The sequence below is a fragment of the Hevea brasiliensis genome, chromosome 4 (genome assembly GCF_030052815.1).
Source record: "Hevea brasiliensis isolate MT/VB/25A 57/8 chromosome 4, ASM3005281v1, whole genome shotgun sequence".
NCBI classification, from domain to species: Eukaryota; Viridiplantae; Streptophyta; class Magnoliopsida; order Malpighiales; family Euphorbiaceae; genus Hevea; species Hevea brasiliensis.
This window is the reverse complement of record NC_079496.1, coordinates 114,743,716-114,759,252: the sequence shown is the minus strand read 5'-3', so window position 1 is coordinate 114,759,252 and position 15,537 is coordinate 114,743,716. Positions and strand designations below refer to the sequence as shown.

Here is a 15,537-nt window from a genome sequence, read left to right as displayed (position 1 = left end):
TCGTAAAATTATGATAATTTTATAATGACATGTTAATATTTATATTTTATATGTATATTCCACATCTAATGTGATATAATTAATAATAACATTTCTTAAATTTGACTTTTATAAATAAATTCAATATGAAAGTATAGTTGTTTTTATAAATTAAAAAAAATTTAAAAAATTTAAAATTAAATATTTATTATGAAATTTATGTATAATTGACATACTTGTTATGATATAATTTTTTTAATTAATTTAAAAATTATTAAACTCATTCTTATATCAAAGTATTATTTTATATACATAGATAGGGATGTTCAATACCAATTTCTTATATTTCTAAAACAACAACAATGAAGTATAAATTTTTAATTTAAATTGGTATCGAATTAATTAAAATAAATTTTTTTAATTTTTATTTAATTTAAAATATTTTAATTAAATTAAGTTTAAATAATAATTTAATTTAATTTTAATTGGACTAATTCCAATGTACGGATGAGCTTGGCACAAGTTTATGCACCCTAATTTCAAATGTTTCATTTGATATAAATTATTTATATTAAAAGAATTAAATTAAATTTTTTAAAAAATAAAATTTTATTATAATAATTAAATTAATTTTTGAAATTATTTTTACTCAACTTTGTGAGTCTAAGCGACCGGATCAACCATCATCCCACCCATAATCCAAACGGGAAAATCACAGTCACTAGCACCGTAGCCCATATGCGCAGTATGGTAATTAAAATAATCCCACGCCCATGGTATCAAAACCGAGCTTCCGTCTTTTCTTTCCAGTTTTACTCCGTCTTCTTCTTCAACTCCTTGTTTGCACACACACACAAAGAAATCCTTTCCTTTTCAGACAACCGCGCGCCCGCCCCTTCCGACACTTCCGATGATATAGCTGTCTCTTTCCATTTTCCATTCTCTTTTATATCGACGTCCCTCATTTCTCCACGTGTCTCCGGATCTCAACCCACTATTTAAATATACTTTATCTTTTCCTCTTCCTTTGCCATTTCATCTCCTTTCTTACAGAGAATCTAGAGCGGGAATAAAACGACTCGCCGTTTTCTTCCGTCTATCTGACTTCTCCGTTCTTAGTAGATCCGACGTTCACCAGCCGGAAAACTCCTCGTACCGGATCCATAACAAGTTAACAACCTTAAAACCGACAGCGGTAACGTTTAGTCTACCATTAAATCACTTTACTAATCATACTCTCAACTAATTTTACTTTATTACAACTGAATTGCATTGATTCGTTACATTTAGATCTGTTGGGTTTTGATTGAATCGGACGGTGGAGATGGCGCCGAGCACGATCAGGAAAGCTATCGGGACCGTTAAGGATCAAACGAGCATTGGCATAGCCAAGGTAGTGAGTAATATGGCACCGGAGCTCGAGGTGGCGTTAGTAAAGGCGATGAGCCACGACGATGATCCGGCGAACGAGAAGTACATAAGGGAGATCTTGAACTTGACATCGTATTCTCGTGGGTACGTGAACGCTTGCGTGGCGGTGGTGTCGAAGCGGCTGGGGAAGACAAGGGACTGGATTGTGGCGCTCAAGGCGCTGATGCTGATCCATAGGTTGTTAAACGAGGGAGATCCGCTGTTTCAAGAAGAGATTTTGTATGCTACGAGGAGAGGAACGAGACTTTTGAACATGTCTGATTTTCGAGATGAAGCGCACTCTAGTTCGTGGGATCATTCTGCTTTTGTCAGGACCTACTCTATGTATTTAGATCAAAGACTTGAATTGATGCTATTTGACCGGAAGGGCGGCAGTGCTGCCGGCGGTGGCGGGAGTGGTGGCAGTGTACACGGTGAAATTGATAGATATGGAACCAGAGATGATTTCAGATCACCGCCACCGAGACCATACGAGTATAATGATTATGGGGATTATAGGGGTGAAAGTGGACATGGAGGTTATGGAATGACTAGGAGGACGAGGTCTTTTGGAGACATGAGTGAAGCCGTGGGCCGAGATGGGCGAGAAGAGAGAAGGGTTGTGACTCCATTGAGGGAAATGAAGCCTGAGAGAATTTTTGGCAAGATGGCTCATTTGCAGAGGTTGTTGGACAGGTTCTTGTCTTGCCGGCCCACGGGTTTAGCCAAGAACAGCAGGATGATTCTGATTGCTCTTTACCCAATTGTGAGAGAGAGTTTCCAATTGTATGCCGATATATGTGAGGTTTTGGCAGTCTTGCTGGACAAATTCTTTGACATGGAGTATCCAGATTGTGTTAAGGCTTTTGATGCTTATGCTAGCGTAGCTAAGCAGATCGATGAGCTGATTGCGTTTTATAATTGGTGCAAGGATAATGGCGTGGCTCGATCCTCAGAATATCCAGACGTGCAGAAGATTACAAGTAAGTTGTTGGAAACTTTGGACGAGTTTGTGAGGGATAGGGCAAAACGGCCCAAGAGTCCTGAGAGGAAAGAGGAGGCTCCTTCTGTGGCTCAGGAAGAAGAGCCTGTACCTGATATGAATGAAATTAAGGCACTACCACCGCCAGAGAATTACACTCCTCCTCCTCCTACCCCTCCTCAGCCGGAGCCTAAGCCTCAGCAACCACAGGTTGCTGAAGATTTGGTGAATTTAAGGGATGATGCTGTCACTGCAGATGACCAGGGGAATAAATTGGCTTTGGCTTTGTTTGCTGGGCCACCTGCTAATAATGGAGATGGGTCATGGGAAGCATTCCCATCTAATGGAGAGCCTCAGGTGACCTCAGCTTGGCAGAACCCAGCCGCTGAACCTGACAAGGCAGATTGGGAATTGGCACTGGTTGAATCGGCCAGCAATCTATCGAAGCAAAAGGCAACATTGGGAGGTGGGTTTGATCCATTGTTGTTAAATGGCATGTATGATCAAGGAATGGTGAGGCAACATACTAATACTACACAATTGAGCGGAGGTAGTGCTAGCAGTGTGGCATTGCCAGGGCCAGGTAAGAGTGCAACACCTGTTTTAGCTCTTCCGGCTCCAGACGGTACAGTTCAGACTGTTAATCAGGATCCTTTTGCTGCTTCTCTGAGCATTCCACCTCCTTCGTATGTGCAAATGGCTGATATGGAGAAGAAACAACATATGCTTGTCCAGGAACAGATAGTGTGGCAGCAATATGGGAAGGATGGAATGCAAGGCCAATCTAGTTTGGCCAAACTCAATGGCACCGGCTACTACACTGTGGGGCCAGGGCCAATGCCAATGATGCCTTACGGGATGCCACCAGTGAACGGAATGGGGCCACCGGCTGGGTATTACTACACTCCTTAGTGATTTTTTATTCTGTTTATCTATAGATGACTTCTCTTTGTTCATGTTATGTTTATCTTTTTAGTTTTTTTTTTTTTAATCCTTTTTAAAGAATTTGATGTTATTCCTGCAATTTGTGCACAAAATGGGGTGTGGGAGGTAGAGGGAGAGACTGAATTCAAGACGTGGGGAGTTCTGATGTTTGGGAGACCTGCTGTAATTGCAATCTTGGCATCTCTTTGAGCTTTGTAATATTAGCATTTTCTTTAAAAATTTTTGTCCTTTTGAGAACATACAATTTAATTACAATTAACAAAGTTTAACTGCAACTTGTGATTGTTCATGGAAAGCACTAGTTCTTGATTGCTTTATCTAGCATCGCAAGTTAGGTCTTTGTATGAAGGCCTTTATGGTAGCCTTAGTTGTGCCTTCATGAATTGTGATAGAAAAATAGAAAAGATAGGTGGTAAGCTTCTCAGAATGCTTATTCTTGTCCCTTTCTTGGCTTCGAAGCTGTTGTGGAAAGAGGAAAATCCTCCAACTTTGTTAAGCTGAGATATTTATATTCCTTACCATAAGGGTTGGTGTTGGTCTGACATAGGCTATTGAACTTGGTTACTTCAACCTAAACGCCTTAATACTAATTTTCTTTTAAACTTTCAACATGGTCGGGTACTACGTTCCTATTAAAAGTGCTTTGTTATTATCATACAATTATATCAGAAAACAGTTTACTATATCAATGGGGTAAATTTTAACAATCATCCTTAAATTTATATAGTCAACACTATATTTTTTTAATTTAAAAATGTAACATAAAATTCTGATAACTTTTAAATTTTGCACAATAAAATTTTTTTAATTTTCAATCACTGGTTTTTTAGTTAGACGTTGACCTAGACAGTTTAAGCATAATACTTAGTCATCATTTCTCTTTCTTTTCTCAAGTCATGTGTAAATTGAATCATTTTACTCTCTGTAGAGAAAATAATTTTTCGTATAAAAATGTTAACTAAGCGTCACGTTGAATTTGTTCACATCAATTTTTAATTGAAAAAATAAGTAATTGAAAGTCAGAGAGATTTTACTATGTAAAATTTAAAAGTTGATGAATTTTATATTATTTTTTAAAATTAAAAAATTATAATATTATAATCATATTAATTCAGAGATAATTGATAAAATTAATTAATATAAGAGGTTTTAGGTGGACCGCCCTTAATTCCAGTTCTGCCTTGGATGGGTAACCATGCAAGTGATGAGATTTAACAGGCGCGTTTCTGGTTATATATTAAATTTGGTAGTGCTTTGTCTTCATTTGTTTAAATCCCAATATATATATATATATATATATATATATATATATATATATATATATGAACACTGCTAAATAGCTTAATTTGAGCTAGCTCAAATGGTACTAATGTATAGTTTTACTATTATACCCTTAAAAAAAAGAGAGAAAATAGCTTAAAAATAACTTCAAAACTTGGAGTTGGTAAGGTAGCTTATTTAATGACTGATGCAAAGGAAAGTGTGCATGCAATAAGTTATTATTGCTTGTAGCCATGCACACTATTTGAGAACTGATGATTCTAGAAGTGTATCTATTGCATTAATACATGCACATATGAGCTACTACATGCAGCAGTGATGAGCTAGCACAATGAATTAGATTGTAGAAAAGAATTATATATAAATTTAAAAATAAGTATTACTGGACATGATATATAATTTTGACAAATAAAATTTATATTTTTGAAAAAATTAATATATATACACATTAGAGCTTGTGTATTATATATATTTCATGCAATAAAATGTTAAATGAGGATAAGTAGCTCGACTGGCATAGAAGTATGCATTCCAGCCTGTTTTAGGGTTAGGGTTCGATCCCTCAATTTGTCCCTTTTTTTTTTCCTTTTGTGATTCTTTATAATTATTTTCATTCCAAAATATAATATTAAATTATAATGATTGTAAGTATTTTTAAATCCTAATTAACATTTTTCCTTAAAATTATAATATAACAAATTTTTACATTTAAAATTATAAGATATATATAAATCATTTATTTATATATACTAATTTTACAGTATTAACACCACTTCACTACTATTAGAATAATCACCTATACAAAGATCAATCATTAAATCAACATCACTGCTACAATCATCACGTGTACAATATTACCACGATTATCATCACTAAATTATTATTTTTAATTTAGATATAGAGGGAGCTAGTTAAAGATATTTAGAGAATGATATAAATAAAAAGAGCTATAGACGGAGATATTAAGATTATCATATATATAAATATAAATAGAGGTAGAGAGATATATAGAAATGTATAAATCAATATGTGTTGATTTTGAAATAACTCTTGTGTGTGTGTGTGTGTGTATACAAAAATTTATCGGATGAGAGCTAATAGTCCAATTGGCACATGCTCCCAAGCATAAGGTAGAGGGTTTAGGATTCGATCCCTTCATTTGTCCCTTTTTTTTTTCCTCTTTTGTGATTCTTTATAATTCTTTTCATTAACAAATATAATATTAAACTATAATAATTGAAAGTATTTTTAAATCTTAATTAACATTTTTCCTTAAAATTATAACATAACAAATATTTAAATTTAAAATTATAAGATATATATATATCATTTACTTATATACACCTAATTTTATAGTATTAACAACATTTCACTACTATTAGAATAGTCACATATACAACTATCAATAGTTAAATCAGCACCACCGCTACAATCACCACGTGTACAATATTACCACCATTATCATCATTAAATCATTGCTTTTAATTTAAATATAGAGGGAGATAGTCAAAGATATTTAGAGAATGATAGAAATAAAATGAGTTATAGATAGATATATTAAGATTATCGTATATATAAAAATAAATAGAGGGAGAGATAAAGATGTGGAAAGAGATATACAGAAATGCATAAATCAACACATATTGATTTATATATTTCTATATATTTCTCTCCATATCTTTATCTCTCTCTTCCTCTATTTATCTTTATATATATGATATATAAAAATGTATAAATCAATATATATGTTGATTTTGAAATCAACACATATATTGATTTATGCATTTCTATATATCTCTCTCCACATCTTTATCTCTCTCTCCCTCTATTTATCTTTATATATATATAATAATCTTAATATCTCTATCTATAATTCATTTTATTTCTATCATTCTCTAAATATCTTTGACTATCTCCCTCTATATTTAAATTAAAAACAATGATTTAATGATAATAATGGTGGTAATGTTGTATATGTAGTGATTATAGCGGTGGTGCTAATTTAACTATTGATCGTTGTATAGGTGATTATTCTAATAGTAATGAAGTAATGTTAATACTATAAAACTAGATGTATATAAGTAAATGATTTATATATATCTTATAATTTTAAATCTAAACATTTGTTATATTATAATTTTAAGGAAAAGTTTTAATTAAGGTTTAAAAATACTTTCAATTATTACAGTTTAATATTATATTTTTTAATTAAAAGAATTATAAAGAATCATAAATAAAAAAAAGGGGGCAAAGGAAAAATTCAAACTTTGAACCCTCTACCTTATGCTTGGGAGCATGTGCAATCGGGCTATTAGCTCTCATCCGCTTTTCAAATCAACAAAAATATATATATACATATATAAAGAACATATTGTGTTAGGTGTTTATAAATGGAAAAAAATAATATCTAATATAGAGAGGGCTCAAACCTTGAACCATGCTGAGATGCATGCTTCTATGCCAATCAGGCTATTTGCCCTTATCCAACATTTTTATTGCATGAAATATATATATTATACAAGCTCTAATGTGTGTGTTTGTATATATATATATATATATATATATAATATTTTTTTTGAAAATATAAATTTTATTTGTTAAAAGTGTATATCATGTCAAGTAATATTTATTTTTACATTTATATTTATCTATATTCATATAATTTGTAAACCGTGGTGATTTGAGTGTTTATAGAGTATATATGATTTAAAATATATATAGTGAAATTTATATCATATTTTAATATTTTATATACTGAAAAATATAAATATAACTAGTTTGACCGTCACCCTACCTACACTAATCAAACACCGTCATCATTATTACTCTAACACCACTATCAAATTTCAAACCAATTTTAATATGATACTTACTTTAATATCAATATTTATTATTATAATATTTAATTTCATTTTTGAAATGCTATTTACTTCATTTCAATTAATATATCAAATTTATATTATATTTCAAGTTAAAAAAAATAAATATAACTTATAGTATAACTTATCATTAAAAATCAATATATCTTATCTTATAATAAATATATTATATGTAATAACTTATAGTATACAATATCTCTAAATTTATATATTTCCCATAGCATTAATTTTTAGAGTTTCCTCGCATCTTGATTTGACATTGACAAATATTATTTGGTGAGTAGATATTAAATGAAGAGATTTTATAATCAAGTGACTTATAAATGAGCTAAATGGCTCATAAGTCACCATAAATGGCTCATATATTAAAAGGGTAAAATGATAATAAATTTTAATTTAATTACTAATATGCTATTTTGAGTTAACTCAATTTGAGCTGTGTAGTATTTTTGTATATATACATAGGCGAAACAAGATGAGTTGTAATAAATTGACATCTGAATTTGTTATATCGAAACAATGGGTAAGAGAGACAAGTTCTAGGAAAATGACACATTCAAAAGTACCTGATATCGCTGAAGAACAATTGGTGTGCGTGCCTTAAGTAGATGACTTATCAGAAATAAAATCAGCTAGCCAGTATCGATAACCATGAAGTGTAAGCTAGCAATTTCCATAGATCAATGCAGATTGATGTGCGTGTAATAAATCCAAATCAAAATCTGAAATAGGGTGTAGGTACCAAAGAATCAAATCCATAGTCCTGAAGTTACTACTGCACTTTGTTATGCAAAGGAATGGTATTGGATTCCATGTATTTTTAAAGCTTCATTACGTCTCTTTGTTAATTCCTTGATCCGTAATTTCTTATTGCTTCATTGTCATTAAGCACCTGGAATTGGGTCGTCGGGGATGGTGATGGTGATGATAGTGATGGTGGTGTATCAAAATTGTAGGTGGCCACATGGACCACTCATCACTGCCATTAATTAGAACGATGATTCCTTGTTAAGATTATGGTCCTAGTGAAAAGAATTGTTAGGCATGGATCCCAGTGAAAAGAATTCCATTGTCTTCTTATGTGGATGCTTTAATGTATTGTGGACGACAACTGTGAAACTTTGTCTACAGATTCCACATGACCCACGTCCTCATTAAGGGTAGTCGGAGTACCCATGACCCACATCCTCTTTATTTTTCTGTTTTTCATTCCAGTGGAGAATGCTACACCATTGCTTCTGCAACTGTCCCTCTTTTCCTGAGCCCAATCGTGATCATAATTTGTCCTGATTGGTTTATGTGGGTTTAGGCCCGATTGTAGATTCCTCTGTTCATTATGATTCAGCCCATTGGCCTAGTTTAAGTATCGGAGAGGACAAATTAGCTGAAAATAGGTAATTAGTCAAAATGCATGACGCACATCGTAGATCACCTAACACGTTGGTGAAACTCAGAATTGAAAGTTAACTGCTAGCTGTGGGCTCTATGCTAGATGTGTGGGGTCCTCTCTTGTGGGACCGAGGTAGGTCATCTGTCCCAATTCCATTTTCACCTGTAGGCTGTAGTTGTTAGGTCTCATTTTCAATACACGCGACACGGGTGATTGGGCTTACTCTTGATTTCATCATCCTTCTCGCAATGAAGCGTTAATTGGCCCAAACTCCTCCAATGTCCTTTTTTATTTTCCATTTTAATCAGGCTCCTATTAAGATTTAAATAAGGACTATAGGAGTATGTATTATTTATTTATAATTAAATTAAATAAATAAAATTTAATTATTTTGATAAGAATATATTTAATTCAATTTAATTATTGATTAATTTTTTAAAATTTTTTTATTATCAATTTCATTTGATAATCAAATTAATTGAAATAATTAAATTTTTATTAATTAATATATTAATTATAATTTTATAATTTTCTCAATAATATTTGTTTCATAATTTTTTTATTAAAAATAAATCTTATATATTATTTCTTTAAAGATAAAAATGATAAAAAAATATTTTCATTAAAATTTTATTAATTATTAATATAAAAAATTATATTATATTTTTTTATTAATTTGGTTATAATTGATAAGTGATTGAATATCTTTGATTTTGGCAATTTTTTTTTTGTCTACAGAAGTATATTTCAACTAGACTAATCTTTGATTTCTTATAATACCTTATAAATCTCAATATTAGACAGATAATGAGAGAAAATTATATAATAAAATTGATATATGTAATCATTGACTATGGTAGATCCCACATTAGTAAAATTAATATATATACAACGATTTCATTATAACCGTTAATTATAGTGGATTTAACCATAACAGTTGAAGTGAAATCATCACATATATATTAATTTCATCACTTTGAATCAAATCAAATTGATGTTGTTGTGAGCCTTTGAAAATCGGTTCAACTGCCACATGAGCTCCATATGAACCTGAAAAACAAAGAATTTATGAGATCGGTGGCCATCTGGCCAATCACTCTGATGTTCAAGTTAGAATGAGATATCAAGATAATGAAAATTGAATAATAAAGCTTGAGTGAAGATGTTGATAGCATAAACGTATCTATTTAATGACAATTTATAATATTTAAAGGCGTTGGCTAGGTAGTCGTTGCAGTAAATCTACGTGAATATCAAAAGTTGACAGGTGTTGTTAATATTTGATATATGCGATGCTTGATTTGTTGGGCAAGCATTATTGTCAATCTTTCTTTCTTAGTCGATCTATAGTAGGCAAACTAACCATTATTCTGCCTCGATTTGTTCGATCTAGACCTTTGGAGTATCGACCATTTAGTCTAAAGTTTCTTTGACCCTTTAATCAAATGCTAATACTTTAACTGCCACGTTAAACTATCTATCCAAGCGCTGACTAAGATAGATGGTGACTATTTAACCAATCTTGGGTGGGTAGTATCACAAATGGTACACATTATAAATATATTATATATAGTGTTTCCATCTCAAAATCTCAGTATTAATCACCTGCAAACACGTCATTTGCATAGATGAGATCTATTTACTCAATCAATGGTGGTCATTTTCGGAAGTTAATAGTTGGCTTTTTCACTTGATCACCCTTTCATTTTCATGCTTTTGTATGAAAATTTTCCTCACGTAAAGCGCAATTTAAATCTTAAAAAATAACAACACAACGCTTGATTTATCTTTTCTTACAGTTTCCATCTTCTATACATTTGCCCCTAGAAACCTTTCTAATTTACGACAATGCCATTCATCATGTCATTCCTATTCTTTTAAGATCGCTTCCTTCGCTATACTCATCAACGGTTGTAGTGACTCCGGAGAGAATTTTCTAGCGAACAAGAATGGGTCCTTTCGTCGGTTCACAACCAAATCTGTGCCGTTGATTCCATCGTAGCCGTATCTAGGCCTGCTGTTTCTCAACTCCCTGATCAAATCTGGTCCCACCTCACTCGCCTCGTACATCCGAGGGTGACCTTCGAGGCAACCCCTCCAGTCCACGTGAGTCAACGTTGCCGACGTGGCTCCTAATGGGTCCCTCATGTTGATAAGGGTAGGAAAGTAATTTTCCTCTGGATAACACGTGTCCATCCTCACGCACGTTCGATTGAATTTTGCCCAAATCCTCTGGTCACCCACAACCAACCTCGCATGCTTACGTGTCAGTACCCAAAACTGCGACCCTATCCGAAAATCTTCTAGCTTCACCTCCGGGAGCATCGCTTCCTCGCCACGCGCCGACCATCTGTCATATGTGAAAATCTCTTCTTTTAGTATCTCGATGAAGCTCCTCTTTGAGCGAGTTAAGATCTCGTACGTGAAATTGAAAGAGTGTAACGGTATGCAAGATGCGGAGAGAAGGGCGAACATGGAATTAGAAGGATCGTCGAGGAGCGCATGTGCAAGCAAACGACGCGCCGCCGAGGTGAGAGTAGGGGTGAAGCGCTGAGTCAGTTTGGAGTGGATAACTCGGTGAGCGAATACACCTGAAAACGGCGGTTGATAGTTAAAACTCGGGTCCCCATGTATATAAATATTAAAGAGTTGTTTAGGAGTTTGGTTGAAGTAAAGTTCCCAGAGTGGAGCAAAGTGAAGAGGCGAGGTAGTGAGAAACATGAATGCCATTTTCTTCGGATGAATGGGCCTGGGATTGACTCGGGCGGCAACTCGGAGAAGTGATTCGTCATCTTCTGGTGGCGGTGGTGGTGGAAGTGAATTGACGTTTTTGATTTTGAGCTTTTTGTGGGTCTTGGTGGAATCGGATTTTCTAATAAAAACATCAACTGGGTTTTGAAGGTAGCTGGCGATGGCGTTGGTGGTGGTGGTGGTGGTGGTCCTGGGGATGGTGAATAGTATGGCTAAGGGTAAGCAGAGCAGCAAAGCAAACAAAAGAGAGAGTGGGGTTGGAGAAAGCATAGTTTTTTTCTTGAGAAACGGAGAAAGCATAGTTTGAATTTGAAGAAAAAGGAGTGATTTTAAGGATATCACATTCTCACTAAAAAAATCAGAAATTAATATATGAATTAAATTACATCTCAAAGACTTAATTCTAAATTATTAATGTTTTATTAGCTATGAGTGAATGTGTTTATGAGGAAGGGAACTTCTGGAGAAATTATTAGGTGCCATTACAATATATTAAAATATTTAATTTAATTTTTGTATTTATTATGAAAGTTTAATTTAATTAATTTTTAAATTTTTTTTATTTAAATTAGTGTAGAGTTTAATTTAATCTAAAAATTAAAATTTTTAATTTCTCAACTTAAATAATAAAAATAAAAAGTTTAGTTTTATAATTTTTAGATTAAATTTTTTAATTCTTAAATTAAAAAGAACTGAAAATTTTAAATTAAATTAAATAGAAAATTTAAAATAAATTAAATTAAACTTTAATCGAGTTTTAAATTATTTTTCTGAGTTTATAATTTTCCTAAAATATTAGCCGTTCAAGCGGTGATCTAAAAGAGTAGCTTGGATATGATGAAAGATGCAAACGTGGCAAGCATGCGAATTCAGTGAACTTACGGCTTTCAAAGTTTTACTGAATGCTGCACATAGTTTATTATTAATATTTTATTTTATATTTAATTTTTTTATTATATCTTATTTTAAAATATTTTAAATTCAATTTAAGCATAATAATAAAATGTTATCCATAAATTATAAAATTAAATAATATTTTAATATCTTATTTTTATGATTTATTTTATCTATATTAAGATTATATTAATTAAAAAGAAAATATTTTCTATAAATAAGTTAAGAATCAGTTAAGAAATTTCTTATTAACGTAAGTGAAAATTAATTTATTAATTAAAAAAGAAGATTAATTAAAAAAATAATTCAATAACTTTCTACAAATGTGAGTAGAAATTTTTCTTTAATTATTGTATAAATGTTAATAAATATAAAAAATTTTACTAATTTAAACAGCAATTAATTTGCTATTATTTAGACAGCGTAATTTTTTTTAACACCTATTAAGATAATAAATTTATTTAATTTTTTTCGTAAATAAAATTAATTTTTTATTTTTAATTATTAAAAATATTATTATTAAAAATAATTTCAAATACAAATGTAATAATATATTTAAAACAAACTATTAAAATTTATATAAAAAAAATAAACTCAACATATTTCATAATTGAACATTACATAAAATTACAATTTTCCAGTACTCTCCCTTAATTAAGAAAATAATTAATTTTAAGATTTCAGTCTTATTTATGTGATTATTTAATTAGTTTTATACATTTTAATTATAGTTATAAAATTTGATTCATTTATCAACAACTTATTATTATTATTATTATTATTATTATTATTATTATTATTAATATACTTTTCAATTTTTATATTATTTCATAATTAACATTTAAATTTTTATATTTTAGAAAATAAATAAAAAGTACTTAAATTTTAATTTTGTTATACGCCTTTATCATTTCATTTATTTTTATCCATTTAACTATTAATGAAGGGATTAATAATAATAATAAATAAATAAATAAAAATTAATTTATTAATATAATAAAAATTTATAGACAAAAGTGTTCATAATTATATAATTTAGAGATAAAATAATAATTTATTCTGGTGTATGTTAAGGTATTTTCACTCTTCATTAATGAAAAAAATAATTCAGAAAAACAGACAGAGAATGAAAATAATTAATTTTTAAAAAAATTTAAATAATTAAAAATTAATTTTAATAAAATATAAAATAAATTTAAATATTATAAATATTTATTAATTTAAATTAAATAAAATGATTTTTGCTATTACCTACTTCTACCACTCACTACCCATCAACCAAACTCTTGAATGAGGCACTGTCCTCTACACATGGCTATGGGCTTAATTACTATTATGTACTAATGCCCTTTTCTCCTCTTCCTCTTTTTTCTTCCAAAAACACAATCGCATTTCTTTTTGTCATTCAGAATAGGGGTGTGCAAATGGTCGGTTCAGTTCTAAATCGAACCAAATTGATAAAATTAAAAATCAAAAATAAAAAATTTTAAAAACAGAACTAAACTGATTAATGAGAGAAAATCGAATCGAATCGAACCGATAAATATCGATTCGGTTCGATTTTAAACCGATCAAACTGAAATTCATAAAATTTCATATTTTTAACATTAAATTTAAATAATAAAAACATAAAAACAAAAAAAAAATTGGAAATCAAAACTAAAAAATAGTAAGGTTCGGTTCGGTTTTCTTTTATTTCGGTTCGATTCAATTCGGTTCGATTTTCTTTAATTTCCTATATATATTAATAATTTCGGTTCGGTTCGATTTTTTTGATTTTTATATGAAAATAACCGAACCGAACTGATTAACAGAAATTATCAAAACTATAAATCGAACCGAACTGATTAAAATTGAAAACCAAACTGATTGAACCGAATTGAATCGGTTCGGTTCGATTTTTCGGTTTAAACCAAAAACTGCTCTCCCCTAAGTAAGAAGGAGATTAAGAAATTAGAAACTTGAGTTTGACTCTGTTAAAGAAGTATTATGTTTCAGCTACTAAATTAATAACTTAATTAAGTATTTATCCTAAAAATTTAGGGTTCACTATATGAATTATATTTTTCCAATTTAAACGATTTTGGATTAAATTCTCATAAATGTGTAATGCTTCTATGTCATGTTGTACTATTTTCCTCCAGATTAGTTTAAGTCTGTCCATTTTTTTCTTTCTATTGTCTAACTTAATGTATTCTAAATCAAGTTATATTAAATTAAAAAAAGAAAAGAACTTAATCATACTAAATGTACATGTCTTTATCATATCAAATTTATATATAAACCCATGATTATAAATGTGAATAATTCTTACCTAAGGTTAAAATCAAAGTGAATTTCACTTAAAAATATGTAATTTTCTATTAATTGAGTGTTTATAAGCCTTTGAGTAGGTAAGAATTTCCAATGAATGTTGAGATTTCGCTTGCTAGCATTACTTGGGAAAAGATGTGCTGGGTACAGAGTCTTGGAGAAATTCCAAGTTGCATACCTCATTGATAGATGCAAGAGCGGGCATCTCTGCAGAAAAGATTAATGTCAAAATGAGATTCTCAGGGCTTAAGAAACGTTGGTTTCTTGGGAGAATTGGATTTTTTTTTTCTTTTAATAAAATTATTTTATGATTCAGTAGCACCAGAGCTTTATCTCTTCCTGGGATCCAAGCGGAGAATCGAGTGTCATTTACCCCACATGAAAGGCAAGCTCAGTATAACTCAAAAAGTGATGAATGTGACATATGCTTGGCCTCCCTCTGTCAGTGCAAAGAAACAAGGATTCCTTGTTTCTTTTCTTTTGTTTAAAGGTCCCCTTAATTACCAAAATTGAATTCATTTTGGTACAAACACATATACTCAATTGGAAGGTTGATTTTAATTGCTTGCTTTTTTGGTGAAGGTAAGAACACCAAAGCCCAAAAGCTCATTCTGTGTTTCTTTGGGTCAAATACGGTGGCAATTCAATTTCAAACACCAAAACCCATTGAAAAAGGTGGAAACTTTAGGAGATTTTTTCAAGTTAAACTAAGT

At 30.8% G+C, this 15,537-nt stretch overlaps 2 protein-coding genes across 4 annotated transcripts; one reads left to right on the top strand and one right to left on the bottom strand.

Moving 5' to 3' along the window:
- Positions 1–722: 722 nt before the first annotated feature.
- Positions 723–3,591, top strand: LOC110654033 (putative clathrin assembly protein At2g25430). The gene is made up of 2 exons (XM_021809892.2): positions 723–1,174; positions 1,270–3,591. The coding sequence occupies exon 2, from the start codon at positions 1,304–1,306 to the stop codon at positions 3,281–3,283; it is 1,980 nt and encodes a 659-aa protein (XP_021665584.2). The 5' UTR covers positions 723–1,174; positions 1,270–1,303; the 3' UTR covers positions 3,284–3,591.
- A 7,031-nt stretch (positions 3,592–10,622) lies between these two features.
- LOC110654034 (glycosyltransferase BC10) lies at positions 10,623–11,977 on the bottom strand. Of its 3 annotated transcripts, none has more exons than XM_021809894.2 (2): positions 11,289–11,977; positions 10,623–11,216 (listed from the first exon to the last, which is right to left on the bottom strand). In XM_021809894.2, the coding sequence occupies exons 1-2, from the start codon at positions 11,915–11,917 to the stop codon at positions 10,736–10,738; spliced, it is 1,110 nt and encodes a 369-aa protein (XP_021665586.2). In that variant the 5' UTR covers positions 11,918–11,977; the 3' UTR covers positions 10,623–10,735. The 3 variants fall into 3 exon arrangements, with proteins under 3 accessions (XP_021665586.2, XP_021665587.2, XP_021665585.2); XM_021809895.2 differs by having other exon boundaries at positions 11,340–11,977; XM_021809893.2 differs by having other exon boundaries at positions 10,623–11,975.
- Positions 11,978–15,537: the final 3,560 nt, after the last annotated feature.

What these genes read in the sequence shown, in the direction of transcription:
- LOC110654033 (XM_021809892.2), top strand. Translation starts at nt 1,304, where the DNA reads ATGGCGCCGAGCACGATCAGGAAAGCTATCGGGACCGTTAAGGATCAA.
- LOC110654034 (XM_021809893.2), bottom strand. Translation starts at nt 11,917, where the DNA reads ATGCTTTCTCCGTTTCTCAAGAAAAAAACTATGCTTTCTCCAACCCCA.